This window comes from Peromyscus leucopus, chromosome 4, assembly GCF_004664715.2.
Source record: "Peromyscus leucopus breed LL Stock chromosome 4, UCI_PerLeu_2.1, whole genome shotgun sequence".
Taxonomy (NCBI): domain Eukaryota; kingdom Metazoa; phylum Chordata; class Mammalia; order Rodentia; family Cricetidae; genus Peromyscus; species Peromyscus leucopus.
In genome coordinates, this window is record NC_051066.1 from 138,455,102 (window position 1) to 138,477,286 (window position 22,185).

General features: G+C 43.1%; 1 protein-coding gene across 11 annotated transcripts in view; it reads right to left on the reverse strand.

Annotated features, from left to right (window-relative positions):
- The window catches only part of Ptprt (protein tyrosine phosphatase receptor type T), a 1,105,165-nt gene that overhangs the window by 403,776 nt on the left and 679,204 nt on the right, over positions 1–22,185 (reverse strand). For all 11 annotated transcript variants that reach the window (XM_028868606.2, XM_028868602.2, XM_028868605.2 and 8 more), the window contains exon 8: positions 4,153–4,449. In XM_028868606.2, the coding sequence (XP_028724439.1) occupies positions 4,153–4,449 (297 nt within the window). The remainder of the gene's footprint in view (positions 1–4,152; positions 4,450–22,185) is intronic.

Here is a 22,185-nt window from a genome sequence, read left to right on the forward strand (position 1 = left end):
TTTGGTTCATAGTTCATGTGTTTCCATTCATTTGGCTATTTTTTTCAATAACTGAGTTAAACCGAAATTTATTATAAGCCACAGTCGTCCTAGGGACCTCCATGCTATATATATAGTCTCCATGGGTGTTTTCCATCTTGATCAACTACATGTAACATCACCACAGAGGGGCTCCCAGACTTTACATGACCCTTGGAAAGATAGAATGAGAAATACACACTACTATCTTTTAATGCTTTAATGGAAATTATCTTGCATCCTGATTTTATTATACAGAGTTAAGTGTAACATTAGAAGAAGTATGAAATGAACAGTATGTTGGGCTATTTTAATTATATTATTTACTTATTTTGTATATATAAATATATACAGATAAATCACATGCATATGTGTGAGGGGTGTGCATTTGTGTTTTGTGCATGTGCATGTATCATGGCATGAAAGTAGAGGTCAGAGGATAACTCTCCAGGGTTAAGGTCTCTTCTTCTGTGTGGACCTCAGGGATCAAACTTGGGCTGTGAAGCTTGGTGGAAATGCCTTTATCCACTAAGCCAGTGGTTCTCAACCTTCCTAATACTGTGACCCTTTCTTATATTGTGGTGACCCTGAACCATAAAATTATTTCATTGCTGTGATTTTGCTACTTTTCCGAGTCATGATGTAAATATCTGATATGAAGGATATCTGATATGTGATCCCCCAAAGGGGTTATGGCCCACAGGTTGAGAACCATTGCACTAAGCCTTCTTGATGGCTTGTGTTGAGTCATTTTAAGCTTATGTAAACTTTCTTAGATGTTGTATAATATTTTGGATATATATGAGAATATCTTGACTTTTAAACTATGTACACTGAAGAACTAATAGGATAAATGCCACAATTTCTTTCATACTATAATATTTTTATTAATTCTTTGAGAATTTTATACATTCACACAATGTATTTTGATAATATTTATCCATGCCCCTCCCCCAACTCCTCTCAGGTCTACCCCCATCCCTCCTCACCTCTCCCCAACTTCATGTCATGTGGTTTGCACCCTCTAAGACTCCCTGTGTTACATTTTCACACACTTAGCTGCAGTTTGGCTAAAGTTGGATGATGACCACGAAGATATGAGATATTTGTAGAAAACAACAAAGTAAAAGTCCACTGTCTTTATCAACAGCTGTTTTCCTGATAAAGCCTAGTATCTCAGGGACAGGAGCTGCTCTCTAGCAATTATTCTGTGGACCCTCAAAGGTAATTGGTGCTAAAATGACTGATCCTGAACCCTTCCCCCTCAAAAATTTTGAGGGCAGGTGAGAGCAACACAAATTCCATGAGCCCAATCTGGGAGGTTGCTCTCTGGCTCCTGGAGGGAGTTTCAGGTAAGGATCCCTGCTCTGCTCCAACCTCAGTATACTCTCACTGTGAATGACTTTTCAAGAAAAGGAGCCAAAGCTTTTTCCCTCCAGGGAGAAGGGAACCTGGCTCTGACCTACAGGAGTTGTCCACAGTGGTCTTGATGCATGCCTTAGTTCTCGATACCCAAGAGGCTGAGGCTGGAAGATGACTTCAGCCAAGAGTTTAAGAGTAGCCTGAGAAACATATTGAGGCAATTCAACAAACAAAGACAAACACAAACTGCCGAAGAGTCTCCACACCCCGCTGAAACCTTCCAGCAGTTTCTGAGCTATGGCCTCAGAAGAGCTACAGACCAAGGAAGGGTGTCTTATATGATGGTGTCTTTAATATGAAAATGTCCACACATCTCCTGAAGCAGGAATTGATGTTTTATTAATGATGTTTACTATAAATTTAATTTCAAAGCACTGCTGTTTCCACATTGTTTTGATAAAGGCTTTGTGGTTTATTTATTTTTCTCTTGGTAAAAATGAGAAAGGGAGAAGACAAGACACAGCTTAAAGCACATGGAACTTGCTGCTGCAGATGGAGGTCATTCTCATCCTGCAGTTCAAAGGGGCTGAGGGAACACCTGAGAAGGGTTCCCTCTGAGTTGCTCCTTGGTTGTATCATGATGGTTTGTAAACAAAGGCTTCCCCTGCTAGCACTATGGGACAGCCTGGGAATAGTAATCACTGACCACTCTGTGACCACCACCCTGCTTCCTCAGTCAGGACCCCGGTGTACTGCCAATCCTTTAGGATACTCAATATACTTTCTACAACCAGGAAATGGTTGGTGAGAGCATGGAGATGTGTCCCACAGCAGCTGGTTGGTTAAGTTCTTTGTACCAGAGGCTTTCTGGTCAGGATTTTTTTTCCCTCTGATTTGTTGCAAATGTAATAGCTATGCTTATTGAAAACCTATTGCTGGGCTTTCAATATCTCTTTAATATTCACAATAAACTGCAAGGTAGTATTAACATCAAGTCCATTCTCTAAGTGAGAAAACCAATGCACTAAGAGATTAAAGAGGGTGCCCCAGGCATACGTGCCCAGAGAGTCTACCTTCTCAAAGAGTGCTATTCTCCATGTTAGAGACGGGGGCTTTGCATGTTTGAAAAAAAATGGAACCAGATCTAGGGCAAGCTGCAGATCCCTCCCCTGGTTTGGAACCTCTGTGACATTTCACCCACCCTGGAGAGCTCTCCTTGGACCTTCCCGGAAGTTGTAACATAGCTTCTTCTACCTTGCTGGCCTATTTTCCATCCCTACCCAAACTCTCCTTAATCACTTGTACACAAATCTACATTGAGTCAGATTCTAGAGAATTTAATAGGGCCATATATTAGCCAGGCCAAGGAGAAAACCAAAATTCAACACAGAGTAAGTGTTTCTTAGGTATTTCTTATATCTTAGAAATCCCAAATTCTATCCTACATTAGATACCTACTGTGGGGAGTTCCATCCGGATTGTACTGGAATCCTGGGATGAAACAACCAAGAAATTTGAGGCAAAGAAAACTTATAGAGAAAGTAAAATCTAAGTAAAGCCTTGGAATAGCAATAGAGGAATATGTCCTGCAGACATGAAGGGGCGTATCAGTCTAAACAGAAGGAATAGCATTGACAAGGACAGATAGGAAGGTAGTTATATATTCTATTTTTTTAAAAAAGGCCCCACACTCTAGTATTCTCAAGGTAGGAGACCCATTCAAAGAAGCAGAGCACAAATTAGACTCTGTGGAGCCTTGTAGGGTGGGGAAGTGGGATGGGGGAGGTGGACTAAGGGGAAGGGGTAGGGGATGGGTGGATGGGATGGAGTGGGTGAGAGGTGTGGAGAGGTTGGGGGAGGAGCAGGGAGGTGTGGTGGGAGGAGAAATTCCTTGGTTGATTTTCTAGTCTCTTGAGCTCCCAGATGTAGCTCATTGAAAGGAGGAACACAAGAAGATAAGTCAGCCTAGAAGAGAACATTAATTCGTTTTGCAATACATGGTATTTGAGATGCCTGTGGGACATCCAGGTGGATAATCAGCTTTGAGCTCATTCAATGTGCATGCTAAGCCTTAAACTATTCTATGTTTTTTTTTCTTTTAATTTGTGCAGAATCAAGTTGTTTAGTTTTCAATCTTAACAGGTTTAAACAATAAGATAAATACCCTTTCCAGGAGACATCTGAAGAGTTAAGTCTTGGGGAGAGTGGCAGAACATGAGGGGAGAATGGCGGGGGCAGGAGCACATACTTATGGGAGAGCTGTCACTGCTCATGGCATCATAACCACTCCGGAATTACACTCTGCACAGTCTACAAGGCCCTTCTATGGAGACATTGAGAACAGTGGAAAAATTAAAGACAGAGGATGGGATGAATCAGTAAACAGCTTCCTGTGTAAGACTGAGGACCTGAGTTCAGATTCCCAAAATCCAAATAAAAACTGTGTATGGCAGAGCATGCCTATATTCTCAGTGTTGTGAACACCAAGGTAGGATGATCTTTGAGGCTTGATGACTAGTCAGTTTATCCAAATCTGTGAGCCCCAAATCCCAAAGAGAGACCATGTCTCAAAAAGTCAGATGGAAAAAAAAATAAAGAAGACACTTGCAACATCGACTTCTAACCTCCATATGAATGTACACATACGTACATACACACACACACACACACACACACACACACACACACACACACACACCTCACAACTTACTGGCATGACCCCTGAGCCTACTTCACCTTCTCTAGTCCCATAAACTGGCCTCCCCCACTCACCATCCTCCTCGGTCTGGACCACCAACTCCTCACTCTCCATCCGGCCCTCGGGGTTGGACAGCAGCAACCGCAGTCTGATGGTCATGAAGGGTCGTAGACCCCGCAGGGTATAGTGGGAAGAAGTCTGGATCACCTCCTCAGCCTCATACTGCTGCTGGTTGAACACGTACTGGTACTGTACTGTGAGGTTGTAGCTGTGGCAGCGGGTCACTGCGTAGCCAAAGGGTTCCCACTGCAGGGTCAGCTGCCTGGCCCGAATGTCCACAATCTCCACATTCTGAGGGCCGTGCACAGGATCTGGGAAATACACACAAGACACAAGAGTTTTGAGGAGATGACAGGAAGCAGGTAGATGTTGTTCTTCTTCTGGATGCATTCCATCTCCCCGTGGTCTCCTGTGACTTTTGCCACCTGCAGCATAATTTACATGAAATTTTTCTTTAAATCAATTTATTTTTTTTGTAAACTTAAGCACACATATCTAAGACAAAAACAAAAATAAATATGGTAAAAATTTTCCTATTCCCTTCACAATGAAATGTGCCAGCCACAAAAATATAAAATTAGGGCTTCATCAGAGTTCCACTGAGAACTGTTGGGTGCTCCCAAGTGCACACATTTCTGTGATGTGCTGATTCAGATGACTGCTGGAGTTCTACACTGCCTTCTGTGTTTAACTCAGCTACAGGCTCTCTTCATGGAGCTGAGGCTCCCCCTCCCCTTCTCCCATGCAGATGCAAAATTTGGAGTGGTTGGATCACAGACAGACATTCAGCCTCCAATCCATCTGCATGACCACAATGCCTCGAGAACTTGGCCTTTGAATTCACCTTCCCACTCTCGCCTATAATAGGACGTATCATTTTCTAGCATCCTGCAACACTTCACTCTTCTTTCTGTCCCCTCCACTTCTTCCACATCATTCTACCAGTCTGCAGCACCCCAACACTCTTCCTCACCTCCCTTTACACACCGAACTTTGTCCCCGGTCCCCATATATAACAATGACCATGTCTTACTTCATAATCCGTACCTTACATGAGGTAAATAGATGATTTTTGTGCAAAACGAATTAAAACAAACAAGAATAGTGAAGATAGGGATCTGATCGGCATTTAACACCACAATACTTAACGGACATTATCAAGTTATGCCATGTCTTTGAGTGTACATTTTACTTCATTTATAAATTGGTGATAATAGAAGCTAACCCCACTGCAGGAGAGGGTGGATCCATATGAAATATCCTGAGCTATTAGAGTTACACCTGGAATTAATAAGCACAGCATATAAAATAGCTGGGGGTTTGTTTTATAGCAATAGGAATAGTAATAAGAATAATGATCCTCTTTCATATGCTATACACCACCTGAGTGTCTTATAAATGGCAGTTCTGGGTAGCATCATTATGCAGTGCAATAGACTAGGATATGGTCACCTTTCCAGTCCTCAAGTTCCCAGAGCTTTTAGAGTATAGCTGCCCCTGCACCAAGGCACAGACAAGGACGGCTATGGGTGGGAGCTCTGGATGCCAAATGAGTTCCCTAACTCACCTTTATGGGAGAAGTGTAGCTTATAACAGAGCTTTGCCAAGGCACACACTTCACAAGTGTGTCAGACAGGAGCCCGAGCCATCCCATAGCTGTGCATATTGCTTATGTCAGTAGCTCTGGCCTCTCCTCAACTGAGGAATTCACACTTATTCTTCAGCCCAGTCATCCATGCTGCAGGATACTTTGTACAAAAGAGATCCAGGGTCCCAAAAGTAAACAAGTGACTTTGTCAAAGTGACATCAGACAAGTTGCTCAGGGCCCAGTGTGCTGAACCTATATGGAATGAAAGACAAAGTGTGTGGGACTCACAGTCAGGGGTTGTGACCGGGCATGGCTATGACTGCTTGGCTGGGTGTCTTTGGGTGGTCCAGGTGGCAGTGACTGCAGATACACAGGCATAGCAGTGGAGGGAACCCTCTGCCTGGGAAATGTTAGCATCCTCTCCAGCTTTTGTCCAGCAGGAATTTTTCAATCTGTATAGATTCCCAAACTCTGCTGGTATATATCCCCAAGTAATACCTTTCTAACACTCCTCCTCTGGGAACTTCTTCAAAACCAACGCCACACCGCAGGAAGATATTCACCTCATGGGGCCCTCTACTCCCTCATTAGGAAGTGAGAGCAGATGTATTTAATACTATGGCTAAGGTCATAGTTTCATTAAGTATCTTAAATACAACAATATTCCATGTCAAATACAATTTTTGAGATGTCCAGTATGGCCTAAAAGTACAAATAAAATATCAATGGAACAGCTTCCAGGAAATGTTTGTTTTATTTTCTGAATCATGATGCTAGAAGGAAGGGATTGCCAACTCATTTGACAAATGAATAAATCAAGACTTGGAGAGGTCCTGGAACTTGGATCAAGTAACAAATCTAGCAAGTGGCAAAATGAGGCTTTGAATTTGCAACTGTCTCACCCCATGTCTAGTATGCAAGAGAGGTAAAAAGTGGACCAGAACACCACAGCTATGGGAAAGATATGTGCTGGGCTTGATAAACCTCACAACAACTGTTAAGGAAGCATCAGAAGACCTACTCCAGAGAAAACCCAATTTCTGAGAAATGAAAAGATTGTCCTCAGGCCACACAGTAAGAGGCAGGGTTGAGATTTATAGTCTGAGAAAGTCTTAAACCTTTGATTTTCTCTACTGTGACACCATTGGAGATAGGTCAGAATAGGAGCATAAACATGAGGCAGGCCCCAGCCATTGGGAATTTGGGAGAGACCTAGAAGAATGCTAGAGAAAAACAAAAACTGTAACACAAAAATTGCCTTGCCCTTAAGAGCCTGGGACCTGTCACCAGAAGAACCATGCTGAAACTTAGTGCTAAGCTGTACATTGGCCTGTCTTCAGTCCCCACTCTCTGTTTTTATTCAACCCAATTGTGCAGATATGCATATAAAAACCTTCATGACTTTCTTATAGGCAGTCTTATCCTGAGGCCTTTCCCCTTCTCACAGGGGTCAAGGGAAGTTGGAAGCCTGTTACCCAGCAACGAGTTTCCCTCCAGTGTAGGAATATTGAGGCACACACATAGATCCTGTTTCTCCTAAGCACATGATAGAGTTGGAGCATGGCTGGAAGCCAGACTCTGGCACTCTGTAGCTAAGTGACCTTGGCCAAGGACATTTCATCTCTGTGCCTCCATCTCCTCATCTATAAAGTGGAAATTACTGCACTAATCTCAGAGGGCTGTTAATGAGCATAAAATGAACTGTAAAGAGAGAAAATTGCCTTTCCCTAACAGTGGGGATTCCTCTTACACAGAACTGCCTTTCTTGGAGAAATGCCCTAAGAAGCCTTTAAAAGTTTTTGTCTTTATTCTTGAGGATTTCATACATGTATAAAGTAAAATATCATATCAATTCCCATTTCCCTTCCAACTTGTCCCATGTTCCTCAAACCCCTTCTAAATCATATCTTTTTTATTATTGTTTATAACCCACTAACTTCAGTCTTTGCTACCCATATGTACAGGAGTGTTTTAAGAGTAGGAGGTTCAATCCCAGGGCCTTGCTTACAACCCTACTAAGCCTCCACAGGAAGACAAACACCAAGATCTTGAGAGGTGGATAAGTTAAGAGAGGTGGGGAAGTAATTAAATAGTAGAATGTTGGGAGAATCCACAAATATGACAGCTCCCCATGTGTCTCCTCAACCTCCAACATGGTCTTCAGATATCACAAAAATATTTACTATGACTGGACTCCAGACAGAGCTGAGACATGTATGTATACTTCAACCAAATAGGACTCTCCACAAGATCACCAGGAAAATGGGACTCAGAACACACCTGTACACTACAGAGACCTTGAGAGATGATTTTGGAGGTTCCCCTAGCCTATGGAAATTAAAAGGTTCAAAGAAATGTCAGTTCGAATACAGTAAGTTCGGGCTCTAGTGGCCCTCTGGGTAAGATACATGCAGCTGAAAGTGTCTTGTGACTGTGGTAATTTACATTCTAGAAAGCAGAGGTAGTGGCTATGAGGCAGGAACTCTGGGCTAGGTAGTGCTTTAGCACCTGCTTCTGGGAAACAACTCCCTGTTATACGTCACTGAGGCTCCATGAATGGAATGTAGCCATATCTCCATGCACCCACTGTCCATCATACTTAGCATTTGTCACACTGCCCAGGAATTGCTTGTTTATACATTTGTCTCCCAGATTGCCAGCGACTATTTTCTGTTTGTCTAGCATCTCTAGGATCTGTCAAGCGGACTTCCTATGAGATGACCAGATGGTAGTTTGTTCTAGGAAACTGAGTTCCCATCACTTGTTTCCACCCTCCCTCCTCTGTTCACGCCAGCACATCAGCAGGATCTCTGAGGCACACATTTCTTTTCTGCTTTGTTTTCAACCAAAAAGATGTCCTGAAATCCTACATAAGAGAAACTAGTTTTCAGAACGTGTGATGGGAACACTCATGCTTTCAGTGTGATGACCCCCACCTCCCAACAAGCCTCACCTGCCAAACTGAGATTCTGCTCTAGTAATTGCCTTCCCTGGACAAAGTCCTGGGTTTACATTTGAGTTGGTGCAAACAAGTTGAAAATTGCTGAGAAAGTCTTGTGTGTGCAGTCGAGATTGGTTTGTTGAATTTATATCCCCCGTGTAAATACATCCAAGCCTACAGTCTCTGGTCTCTGCTTCCAGATAAGGCCCTGTCCATGTGACCTTCTTCAGTAACAACAGACAAGAAGACAGCAGACAGAGCACAGAGCTGCTGGCTTGTCTGAGCCACTGAAAGTTAGTCTATCATGGAAAATCAAAGTGGCTCTCATCCTAACACCTTTGCAGTGAGGCCATGGGCCTTGTTCTGAGACCCATAGTGAACCTTGTCAGACTGACTTTTTCCCAGGACAAGGGCTCAGCAGCCAATGCACTGTGCCCATCTGTCCCCTGACCTCCCTTCTGACCATGCTTCAAGTCACTGAAACTCTGGAATTTCCTGTCCTGATAGCTCCAAAGTTATTGCAGGACCTGTGAGACCTACTTTCCTTGGTTGCCCCTTCTTGTGAGCTCTGCTGGGGCAAAAAATGGCTGAGAAGAGATACAGAGAGAACTTGAGTTCTCCACACATATTTGCACAAGTCCTTTAGGAGAGAAACAGAGTTGGGTCAAAGGAGAATGGAAACAGGCTACAGGTCTCCACTTGTCCTTATAGTCTAGGCTCATTTAGGATTTTGCATGTGCTAGGTGCAGGCGCCTGTGTGTGCATGCACATCTCTCTCTCTCTCTCTCTCTCTCTCTCTCTCTCTGTGTGTGTGTGTGTGTGTGTGTGTGTGTGTGTCCGTGTGTCTGTCCGTCCGTCCGTCCGTGTGTGTGTGTGTGTGTGTGTGTGTGTGTGTGTGTGTGTGTGTCCATCCGTCCGTGTGTGTGTCCGTGTGTGTCCGTGTCCGTGTCCATGTCCGTGTCCATGTGTGTGTACATATTCTAAGAAGCTTGTTTAGAATAGGACTGCATTCCCAGGGCTAGAGAAAAACAATACAAAGGCATTATAGGGTTAGATTGAGCAGCAGTCTTGGTTATCTTCAGTTGTCAAGTAGACACAACCTTGACTCATTTGAGGCAGTCTAAAATAAGAGACAGCCAAAATCAGACTGGAGTTGCCATGTCTGTAAGAGATTGTCTTGATGAATGTGGGAGGGCATAGCCCACAGTGGGCAGCATTATGCCTAGGCAGGTAGATCTGAGTGGTATAAGGAAGCTAGTTGAGCATAAGAATGAAAAAGCCCACAAGCAGAGACCCTCCATGTTTTCTGTCTCCAAGTTCCTGCCTTGAGTTCATGACCTGACTTCTCTCAGTGTTGGATTGTGACCTGAAATTGTCAACCAAGTAAACCCCCTTTCCTCGACAAGTTGCTTTTAGTCAGTGTTTTATTACAGCAAGGGAAAAGAAACTAGGCCAGGAGGAGAGGCAAGGAAGCTATCAAACAGGATGCTGAAGGGAGTCCAAAGTGACTGCTTCTGTGCAACTCGTAGAACTTGACCATGAGTGAGTAATGACCTAGAGTGCACAGAACGGCTTGTCTTAAAAGCTGACATTTTCTTGTGGAAAACCAAAGTGATCAGCTTATAATGTACTTGGAGCTGGCTCCAGGGGTCCCATCTTGTATGTGTGTGTGTCCGTGCATGCATGTATGTGTGTCCCTCACATTTAAGAAACTATTGCCACCTCAGAAAGGCAGCTTAGCTCCTCTTACCTCTACTGGGACCTTCTAACCCAAATCCCTCTGCTTCTATTTCTGCTACTCATACATCAAACCCTATACTCCTAAAGGGAATTATGGCATGCACAGTCCTTTGACATTCCTGCTTTTTTTAGTGTTGTTCTCTGTGTTTGGGATGCTCCCTACAGACACAAATCCCAAGGTCAATATATTCAGAGTCCAGCTCTCACACCACCATTTGCTGGTAACTTTTTTCAAGGACCTCCTCAGACATCGTGACTGCCTTGAATTCTCTGTTTAATACACCTAGAGACTTTTGTCAACTTCTAATTGAATTGCAGGAGGTTTGGTCACATGATAACTTTAACATAGACCTAATATATAGGTTAGACAGATAGACAAATTAAATAGATATATATGCAAAGCAAAAAAAGCCAATGATGCCTGACCTCAATAGCATAACCAAGGCACTAATATAATACAGGAAAAAAGCAATAAGCAACAGGCTGTTTCAGGGATCTCTTTGTGTTCCAATTTTAAGGGCAATCATGTGGTTAAGTCAGAATTGCCTTCTGGTTTTGTTCTGCATGGACTCAGCCTTTAAGTCAAAGGCAATAGCTGTAGAATTTCCTAATGACCTTAATCAAAGCAGAACATCTTATTAAAGAAAGGAATAGAAAGCAGATTTCCAGTTCATGAATTTACCATGTATTCATCTTTGCACGCGGAGTTGGCTGGGGCACATGTACTGTTCAAAGTTGAACCTAAATTGAGATAATTTGGGGCATGGGGCTGAAAATGTGGAGGTGGCTAGCGTGTATGTAAAATTAATTTTTTATCCATTTGGAGATGCAATTTGAGTTCTTTTCAAATTAAATTGCAATGGAGTCCTAGGCAGCTGGAAACATTATTGCCAACATAATTTGACGCTGCAAGAACAGTAATACATTGACAGATAGTTCGATGTGACCATTAATTTGCAATTTCTGCATGGAAATGATACACGAAGGAGGAAAAGAGGTAAAAGGAGCAATGTTAAAATCCATCTTCTTTCCAGAATCATCCACTTTTTTTTACTAACTTTTATTATTGCAGATGTTTGTTGGCTAGGAATTTGTTGACCATGACCACATCTTCTGATGGCAGCTACCTTGACAACTCTAACCATCAGAAGCTGGAGCATGTTAGCTGAGGAGCTGGACTATTTACTACCCTCTTGTGGAAATGTCCTAGAGAAGGTAATTCATTGGCAATTTCATCACATCCCTCAATTAAACAGTATACATTGACCATGGAGACACTATGGTATGGTGAAAAGATCATTGTCTCCATGAGCACCTAACTGGAAAGCAATTCCTTTCTCCATCTATAGCTGTGTCTCATTCTCCTATTTGGATGATGGCTATCTCCAAGGGCTATGAGTGAATCAAGAAGTCAGTGTGTCAACTGTGTGTGTGATGCAGTTACATCTCCCAAGCCCAGAAAAAGAGGTGAGATGGCCTGATATTAAGTCAAACAGAAATCATGGACATTACCATGTTCTAGTTCCTGATCTTGTATGTACTACAGGTGACTTCTAGGCTTATGCTTTAACCAACTATAATTTATCATTACTAGCCTTCCAAGGATGCCTCATCAGATATTGCTATAGGTAGGTTTTAACTTCTATGAAAATAACTTAGAACTCTAAGATGGACTGGGCATTAGGGATAAAGGTGAATGAGACAGGTATTTTCTCATCTTCGTGGAATTTACATTAGTAGGGTACAGTCACGATAGCTGTGAGGGATAGAGTGACAAAGCCCACTGTGCCTTCTGCAGTAGAAGTACTAGCCTTTTGGGTACACAGAGCAACAATGCATAGCTTCACTTTGGGGGACCCACTTGAGTCAATTTGAACAAGAGTGTTGCACAGCCCTGACATTCTTTTTCATAGAAACTGAAGCTACCAAAGAAATCTGAGGTGAGTTCAGGTTAATGATTCCTCCACAACTGCATTATTAGGTTATAATGAGAGCAAGTCTTCAGCCCAATCTACTTCACTGTTGAACATTTATTATATGAACATATATTAGCCAGCAAGCACAAAATAGGTCAGTTTGTTCCATATGGCTCAGTGAAAGCCCAGAAGTCTGTCCTTTAATGCAATTTGCTTACCATTTTGTATGAAAGGATCATTTGAAGCAGATGGGATAGTATCATAAGTGGGAAAACATTTTCCTTTTGTGTAAGAGACCAGATAGCAAATTTTTCAGACCCTGAAGGTCTAGTAGTCTCTGCTATGTCTATTCATACCTGTGTTTGTAATGGCAGCTGGCAAAACAACCCATGTATAATGGGTGTGCCCATGTTTCCATAATACCTTCTCTAGATCAGGCAGTCAAGGTTATAGAGTTTCATTTGACTATTCTCATACAAGGTTCAAAACAAGGAGCTCTTAAAGCCACTCAGTCACAGGATTGTTCAGGAGTCATGGCATGGGCCTCAGCTTAAGTTTGAAATACAGAGTTCTTGTTTTTCACTGTGTTAAGTCTGAAGAATGTTTAAAAAGATATTTGGGAGCTGAGAGTGTAACTCAGAGTTAAAATGCTTGCCTAGAGTGCATAAGGTCCTGGGTTCTGTCTCCAGTACTCCAATAAAATAAACAAAAATATCGGCTAGCCTACAGACTTTGAATAACTTTTGTAGTGGGTAGTTGTCCCAGCTTTGCCCTGGAAGTACTACCCTCATTGAGGCTTCCACTAACTGTCACACCTATGAGGAGGGGCCAAGAGAGGAGCCCTTAAGACCCAAGATCCAGATGTGCTGGCTCTCTTGGTTCCTGGACCCTGGATGCTGGAGGTTGATTGAGCAGAGTTCTTCAGAGAACACCACTGGACTATGCTATACCTTTCCCGGACCCTGTAACCTATCCCTTTACTTGTAAGTTACCCCACGAAATAAACCTCCCTTTTAACTACATGGAGTTGGAGTTGCCTTAATACTTCCACCAATAAACTTTAATAATTTATAATAATGATTATGCTAGTCAAGAGGCTTCTGAATGCAACCAGTTTCTGATACTAATTATGCCAATTGGCAAAATGGCAGTTATTTACCAAGGTATATATCAGAAGTCCCTGTAGTATTGAGAGTTTCTTTAAGGTTTAGACTTCTTAACTAAAATGTTTGTGTACTTCCAAGTGGAATGTTCTTGGTCTTGACTCATAGGTTCCTGGCTCTCGATTAAATATCACTAATCTATAATATACTCATCACATGCCAGTGGACATGGGCCTGCATATTTTAGAGTAAATGAGGAAGAGTATAACATGGAGTCAGGACACCAGGAGCACTCTTCTGAAGGGACCGTTAGCACAGGATAGAGAGACATTAATAGGTAAATGGGAAGGTTTGTTGGGGGTGGGACTGGGAGAAGTAGGGGGATAGAAAGGTTAAAGCCTAAGTAGAGGGGATATCATGCTTAATATCCAAGGAAGAATAACAAGTAGACAAATGGCCACTGAGATACTGAGGTGTGTAAGGACAGGGCAGTGGAGTAGCCATCTCCACCTCTTACCAGACAGGTGGCCCCTATGCAGTGATGTTCTAGCAAGTCTGCATGCCTTGGTCCTTCCTACAATCCATATCCAGGAATAGTAGTAACAGTCAGGATTGTTGTAACAATACAATAAGGGTATTTTTTGCTCAAAGAAAAACACTTGGAAGATGCTTTCTCCAAATTAATATTTTAAGCTCTTACCTTATTATACCCAGCACTATACTAGATGCAAAAGTAGACCAGATATCTCTCTATTCTTACAGAGAGTGCATTCCATTGAAGGCAAGAGGATTGAACACTATATCAGACAAACGTGTAGCAAGCCAATTGATAATGAACACTATAGAGAAAACCAAGCAGGGGCCCTGGGCTGCACAAATGCTGATAATTGTATTTCTTTGATTTTAGGTCCTGCTACCACCTCCTTAATCTTTTCTCTCCATTTACATAAAAGTTTTTTTACTTTTCTCTGTGACTTAGTTTAAAATATGTATGTAGCAACAGGGTGGCAGGTGAGGTGTTGAAGACATAGTCTTTTTAAAAATGTGGCATGTTCTCTGCCTCCCTTGAGGTTAAACCTTGACAGGGCAGACTCAGATAACCACAGTGGCAATCAAACATGTGACCTGACCAAATTACATGCTAAAGGAAATAGTCTGTGTCATGTTATAATAAAAGAGTAACTGCTTTAAAGAAACCAGGTGAGAGGCAAATTAGATAGAATGCCAGGCAAAGCATACTAGTTAGCGAGGGTGGTTACGCAAAGGTGACATGTGGACTACAAGTTGTCAGTCCTTTATCCTCTGTAATTCCACTTCTCCCTCAGCTTCTGCTCAACTCTGGACCTTAGTTTAAAGATCAGCAACTCTGATCCAAACCCATGACCTCACCCTATGGCTGCATTTGATTGGAATGTATGGGAGGGTTTAATCATGGCTGATCCACTTCTATCCCATAAGACCAGGATAGGGAGCCAAGATTCAGACGCAACCATTCTCAAGAGGTGGCTGATGGCTTGGGCTAAGAGCCTCAGAACTGGAGCCTGGGGGCTCTGAATCAGCTACTAAAGCATTGTTTCTTGCCTCTAAGCACCATTTTGTTTTTGCTTGTTTTATTGAGACAAGGCCTCTGATATTCCAGGCTGGCTTTGAATTCGCTATGTAGCTGAGGATGACCTTGAACTCTTGATTGTCTTGCCTCCATATTCCAAGTGCTAGGAGTCCAGGCATGCACTATCATGCCAAACTCTAAATGCTCTTTTTGTTTTGTTTTGTTTTTGCATTTTTCTTTACTCTACATACCACCCACAGATCCCACCTCCTCCCTCCCCCCAGCCCTCTCTCCCAAGCCACCCTACATCCCCACATCTCCCAAATCAAGGTCTCCCTTGGGGAGTAAGCAGAGCTGGCACAATTGATCCTAGGCAGGTCCAAGCCCCTTCTCACTGCACCAAGGCTACACAAGGCGTCACACCACAGGCACCGGGGTCCCAAAAGCCTGCCCATTCACCAGGGACGGATCCCGATCCTCCTGCTTGGGTGCCCCCCAAACAGTTCGAGCCAAACAAACACACTTTGGATACCCTACTTTTACAGTGCTGGGAGTGAGGTTGCAAAATGCATATCTCTGCTTAATCACAGAGCTCAGTGCTACTTTTGCCAATAGGTGGAGCCAGAGGGAGCAGGGGGACCGAGGAGGAGGTAGATGCTACCTTCAATTCCTGTGAGCCCATGCCAGTGCAAGTGATTCATCTGGGGGAGCTTTTGTCAGAATATTTAGGTCTAGTTTGCAGTTTCCCAATAGTTAAAGAGCCAGCTTCACAAAAAAAAAAAAAAAAAAAAAAAAAATCTATTTTTCAGAGAGAGAGAGAGAGAGAGAGAGAGAGAGAGAGAGAGAGAGAGAGAGAGAGAGAGAGAGAGCTTGCTTCATGGTAGCACTAGCCAGGAAAACGCTCTGTATTCCCATCTTTTAGGATTTCACAATCGTAGGCCCTTCCCTTTCTTGCTGGCTCCTGCAATCACTGCTTCCCACATTGACGTCAGTTGTCTAATAGGCTCCTTTCACTGTTTCTGTTTTATAGACCATTCTTCACACACAGTTAGCCACAGCTTCCCAAACTCTACCAGTTCATGGTGCCCTTTGTGTTTTGGTAATTTATTTTTGTACCTCCCAAGCCAAAGAAACACCCAGTAGCTTTATTAAGTAGTCAGTTCATATAATCTAGTAAGGACCTACACCCTGGCATCTTAAGAATGATTTGAGAAAACAAGACAGACACATTGTCTTAGAGTTTCTATTGCTGTGATGAAACCACATAACCTAAGCCACTTGTGGGGGAAAGGGTTCGCTTGGCTCACACTTCCACATCACAGTCCATCACTAAAGGAGGTCAGGACAGGAACTCAAGCAGGGCAGGAACATGAAGGTAGGGGCTGATGCAGACAGAGGCCATGGAGGGGTGTTGCTTACTGGCTTGCTCATCATGACTTGCTTAGCCTGCTTTCTTATAGAAGCCAGAACCACCAGCCCAGGGATGGCACTACCTACAATGGACTGAGCCCTCCCTTATCAATCACTATTTTTTAAAAAAATGCCATACAGGCTTGGCTTCAGCCCAATCTTATGAAGGCATTTTCTCAATTGAGGCTCCCTAGTCTCAGATGACTGACTTTAGTTTGTGTCAAGTTGACATAAAACTATCCATCACACACATCAATAAGAGAATGAATTCTTTTACTCCTAACCATCACTACTCACTAATGAACACATTTACCTTTTGGGCAGGACCTCACAGCTTCTCAACTGTGGGTTCGGATCAGACACTGCTAGATCTGTTGCCAGCTCCAAGTTGGCTTTTATCCAATAATTGCATTTCATCAGAGACATGGCCTAAAGCCAGGCTTTGCAAAGAAATGGTAACAGGGCAATGCATACAGGCCACATAGTCTGATGCCCAAACTAGAGATTGCCTTACGTTAGCAGCTTGCATGGTGTCTGCTTGATGCTGTTGCATTTCCCATATTTAGAAACTGCTCCTGATGCCTTTTAGGAGTTCCTAGGAGTTCTTGGTGCCCTCATCATAAACACTGAGGACTCAGAGTTAAGAATACTAGTTAGGAACAAGCTCTGTGACTACTTCCTAACTTTAACCTTGACTGCTACAGAAAACTACTCTCCCTGAACTGGCTGAATATCCCGTTCTTCATTTCTCACACTAGTGTCCCAAGTAGACTGGGTACTCCCACAAATCTGGTACCCTAGCCAATCCACTGTGCTTACCAGCTCTGTCTCAGATCCCACATTCCCCTCACTTTTCTACCTGCTCTGTTGCTGAACCCTGGGACAAGGTGGCCAGCCAGTCACGCTCCTCAACACATCAGCTGTTCAAGTGCTCAGATGCTGGGAAACATTCATTGGACACAGGCACAAGGCTGAAGCCTGGAAATAAAAGCTTTAGAATGTTTAAAAATTACTTTTGTGGCAGAGAAAATCGGGTTGGAAAGAGAGAAGCAATTTCTAAATTACATGGTTTCAGATTCCAGAGAAAGAAAAGGAGATTTGGGGAGGGTGGGAGGAGAGAAGCCAAGCCTCTAGCATCTTCCAGGTTTTATTTCAATTCACCCTTAATCCATGGCCAGTCTCCTTGTCCATTGTCAAAAATAAAAGAAAGAAAGAAAGAGAGAGAGGAGAAATATTAGAGGAAAATGAAATGAAAACACTCTTGATGGTCAAAAGTCACCTCGTGCTAGATTCAGATGAGATGTTGAATATTCTGAACATTTTCATTCTTTCGGCTCTGAACAATGCCAGCAGTGGACTTAGGAAAGAATCTTCAATATAGCTATTGCTGTCACTATTTGAGAAGTCTTGTTGTAGATCAAATTGTGTCTAGACTATGTACAACAAGCAGGAGTCATAGCTCCTAATTGGACTTTGATGGTCCCTCTCCAAAACTACTACTTCTCCTTTCCGTTAGAGAGTCTGGTTTTTGTATTCAGATCTGGGGGTTTTCAAAGCTCTGACAGCTCATAACTGAGAACTCCTCCACCCCGGGACACTCTTGATCTCACAAGGAATTGCATTAATCTATAGACACTGTTCAGGACTGCTGGACCTTGACGAGCCCTGCTGTGTCAGCAGCCCCAGAAATGCCTACCAAGCTTTTTTATGATGTCCAAAGCTTTATTCTTTGAAATGTACAAGAGTATCATTAAACTGTAGGAACATTTTCAAATAAAAACCACTGTCAGTTAAAGGAAGCTTTTTCTCTGTCCAGTCCCACTTGGGATCTACCTAGCCAAAGAGGATGGAAATGAGTGGTATGAAGTAAAGCTATCTATTCTAGTGACTTTGCCAAACACCAAAAAGGGAAGCCAGGTAGGACATGGAGGAAAGAGAAGAGGGAGCCAGATAACACCTTAGCCCTCCCAATGCCCCTTGACCATTTGTGAAGCACTTTCTGTCCTGCTTGTATGTCTTTTAGTGATGGGATAAAACGCATACACTGTGTTTCCTGGCTGAAGCTCCATTATGAAGGCTGGCCCTTTGTTGTGATATGGTAGCATGGTCTTACAGATTTTACATAAGACACCAAATGAGGATTTTTTTCCTATCAGAATTGTAAAGATGATCACTGTGGTGGTTTAAATGAGAATGGCCCCCATAAGCTCATATATTTTAATGTTTGGTCCCAGTTAGTGGAACTGTTTGGGAAGGATTGGGAGGCCTGGTCTTGTTAAACTAAGTACAGACTTGTTGGAGGAGATGTGTCATTAGAGATGGGCTTTGACATTTCAAATGCTCACATATTCCCAATGTTTCTCTTGACCTGCCTGCCTGTGATTCAGGAAATAAAGCTCTCATCCCCATGACTGCATGCCTGCTGCCATGCTTCATGCTATGATGATAATGGACTGACCCTCTGAAACTGTTAGCAAGCCTGCAATTGAATGCTTTCTTTTATAAGAGTTGAGCAGAGGCCGGGCTGTGGTGGCGCACGCCTTTAATCCCAGCACTCGGGAGGCAGAGGCAGGCGGATCTCTGTGAGTTCAAGGCCAGCCTGGGCTACCAAGTGAGTTCCAGGAAAGGCGCAAAGCTACACAAGAGAAACCCTGTCTCGGAAAAAAAAAAAAAAGAGTTGAGCAGATGCAGAGATCCACAGCCAAGCCCCAGGCCAAGCTCCACGAGTCCAGATGAAGAGAGGGAAGAGGAATTCTATGAGCAAGGGGCATCAAGATCATGATGGGGAAACCTACAGAGACAACCGAACCAAACTAGTGGGAACTCATAAACGTTAGACCAACAGCTGTGGAGCCTCCATGGGACTGAACTAGGCCCTCTGCATAAGCAAGACATTGTGTAGCTTGGTCTGCTTAAGGGGCCCCCTGGCAGTAGGATCAGGATCCATCCCTGGTACATGAGCTGGCTTTTTGGAGCCCATTACCTGTGGTGGGACACCTTGTACAGCCTTGATGCAGGGGGAGGGGCTTGGACCTGCTTCAACTGAATGTACCAGACTTTGCTGACTCCCCATGGGAGGCCTTACCTTTTCAGAGGAGGAAATAGGGGTGCTGTGGGATGTTCTGTAAGTCCTGTGGGAGCCCTTCTTGGGTTCCTTGTGGCGTTACCCAGCAGGTCCGTATAGAGGATGATTAGGACCATGGGCCTGAGTGCAGGTGTTTGAGATGGTCTGCACTTGGCTGTGCTGGGGGATGGTCTGTATGTCAAGTTGTTCTGATTGGTTAATAAATAAAACCTGATCGGCCGTGGCTAGGCAGGAAAGATAGGCAGGACTAACAGAGAGGAGAAATAAAAGGACAGAAAGGCAGAAGGAGACGCTGCAGCCGCCGCAATGACCAGAGATGCTGCAGCCGCCGCCATGACCAGAGACGCTGCAGCCGCTGCCATGACCAACAGCATGTGAAGACGCTGATAAGCCACCAGCCACGTGGCGAGGTATAGATTTGTAGAAATGGATTACTTTAAGATAAAAGGAAATGGTTAATTTAAGATAAAAGAACCGTTAGCAAGAAGCCTGCCATGGCCATACAGTTTGAAAGCAAAATAAGTCTCTGTGTTTACTTGGTTGGGTCTGAGCGGCTGTGGGACTGGCGGGTGGCAGAGATTTGTCCTGACTGTGGGCAAGGCGGAAAACTTAAGCTACATAGGGGGATCTGTAGTTGGTATGTAAAACGAATAAAAAATTTCTGACCCTGCTTTTCCTACTTTTCATCAGACCTCAATTTACACAGACATTTCTCAGATGCTCACCATTCTCATGTTTTTATGCCTTCTCTCTCTCTCGCCCATCAAACCTTATTTATGAACTCTCAATCCCAAATACATAGGTTAACCCTTTATCTCCTATGGTTCCTGTGAGGTTTGAACGAAATTCTATATGCACATTGGTGTAGTAGTGACACACCATAGTGCTGTGCACTAAACCACTCCCAAGCTCTACAACCAGGTATTTATTTTTGAGTTCTTACATGTTCTTGTTTTATCCAGACTGGGCTCAGCTTGGCTGGAGTTTTTTATATGTTTTCAGGTTTGTTCTATTTATTCTAGATCAGCACTCCCCAGGCCCTGTGTTTTCTTTGCCAGATTTGCCAGAATTAAACCAATCTGTGCACAATTTCCTAAAGCTCTTCATATAATGTCTGTGAATACTAACTGTGTCAGCCAAGGCAGATCCCATGGGCAAACCCAACAGGAGTGGGCCTGCTATCCACAGAGGATGGAAGGAGAAAGCAGTGTGGGTCAATACTTGCTAAACAATAGCTCATACCTTCCAGATCAACACATGTCTATGCTTTGGTTATAGGGCTAGCCAGAGCATCCCACAGTCCAGGACTAGTTTCTCTGGAGGAAGGGAAGTCTGGTTTTGCACCAGGTGTCTAGAAATCCAGAAGTTTCTGCTGATCCACAAAATGTAAGACTGTGTGGACTGCTATGTGATGATTCTCTGGGACAAAGGGACACAGCTAGGAAAGTTACTCTGGCCTTCTCAGTGTCAAAGTGAACTGGCTGAGCCATCTGACAAACTGCTCAGGCTAGTTATACTCCCCTACCACACACATGTCTGCTCAGACCACATGCATCCACATGTACTAACATCATCTGTCTTGGTACCAAATCTCTGGTGATTGGAAATACACAGTCCTTTCTGTGTCGCCTGGAACCTGTTACCATCTGTGGAAAAACACACTGGATATGATTAAGTTGAGAAATTTGAAGTGGGAGGTTTCCCTGGAGCAACTAGGTAGACTCACTGCATCAAAAGGTCCTTAGAAACAGAACAGAAGATGCAAAGAAAGAGAGTATGCCTCTCTACTGATACCAAAGATAGAGAAAGCAGCCCCAAGCCAAGGAATGTAGGCAGCCTCCTTGAAAAAGGCAAGGAAACTGATTCTCACCTAAACTCTGCAAAAGGAACATCCTTGAAGAACTATTTTGATCTTCTGACCATAAAAATAGATGCCTGTGCAGTGTGACTCATTACAATAGCAATTGAAGCCCATACAATCCCCAAATATCATTCTGCATTTATACATTTCTGCATTTATATATTTCTGCATTTTTATCTCCATTTTCACCTTCATTGCCTTTCCTCCCATTGAAATGTTATTTCTACATATGTTCTCTTGCTTGAATGAATTTTTAAAAATGCATGCAATTGATTAGTATGCATGCATTTTAATTATGTAAATTTGAATATATTCCAGCTTTCTTGCTTTGCTGCTCAGTACTATTCCTCTGACATGCATCTATGCCCCTATGTGCCTTTAGTGAACCACTTCCAACCACTACATGGGATTTTAAGGTTCATACCTTCCTACTGGGTCAGTCTACTCCCCACTGAAGGATCTGCTCCCCAGTAATGACTACCAAAAATTATGCTGCAGGGGGCCTTTTACAATATATCCCTATGAGAATTTGCATGAGCCTTTTTCCAGTATATATGCTCCTAGGAGAGAAGTATTGTCTGATGATTAAACTTAATTGGACAGAGTGCTGTCATACACCCTCAACTCCTAGTTGTATGATAATGCTTGTGTACCAACACACTCATGACAATCAGTGACATTATCCAATTTTTCTAATCTTGGTCAATCTGATGAACTCTAAGTATTGTTCCCTTTACTTTCCTCTAATTTCAATGAGTTTACTCTTCCATTTATTTATTTATTTATTTAGTTTTTGAGACAAGGTCTGTCTTAGTGTTCTTTTGCTATAAAGAGACACTACAACTAAGACAAC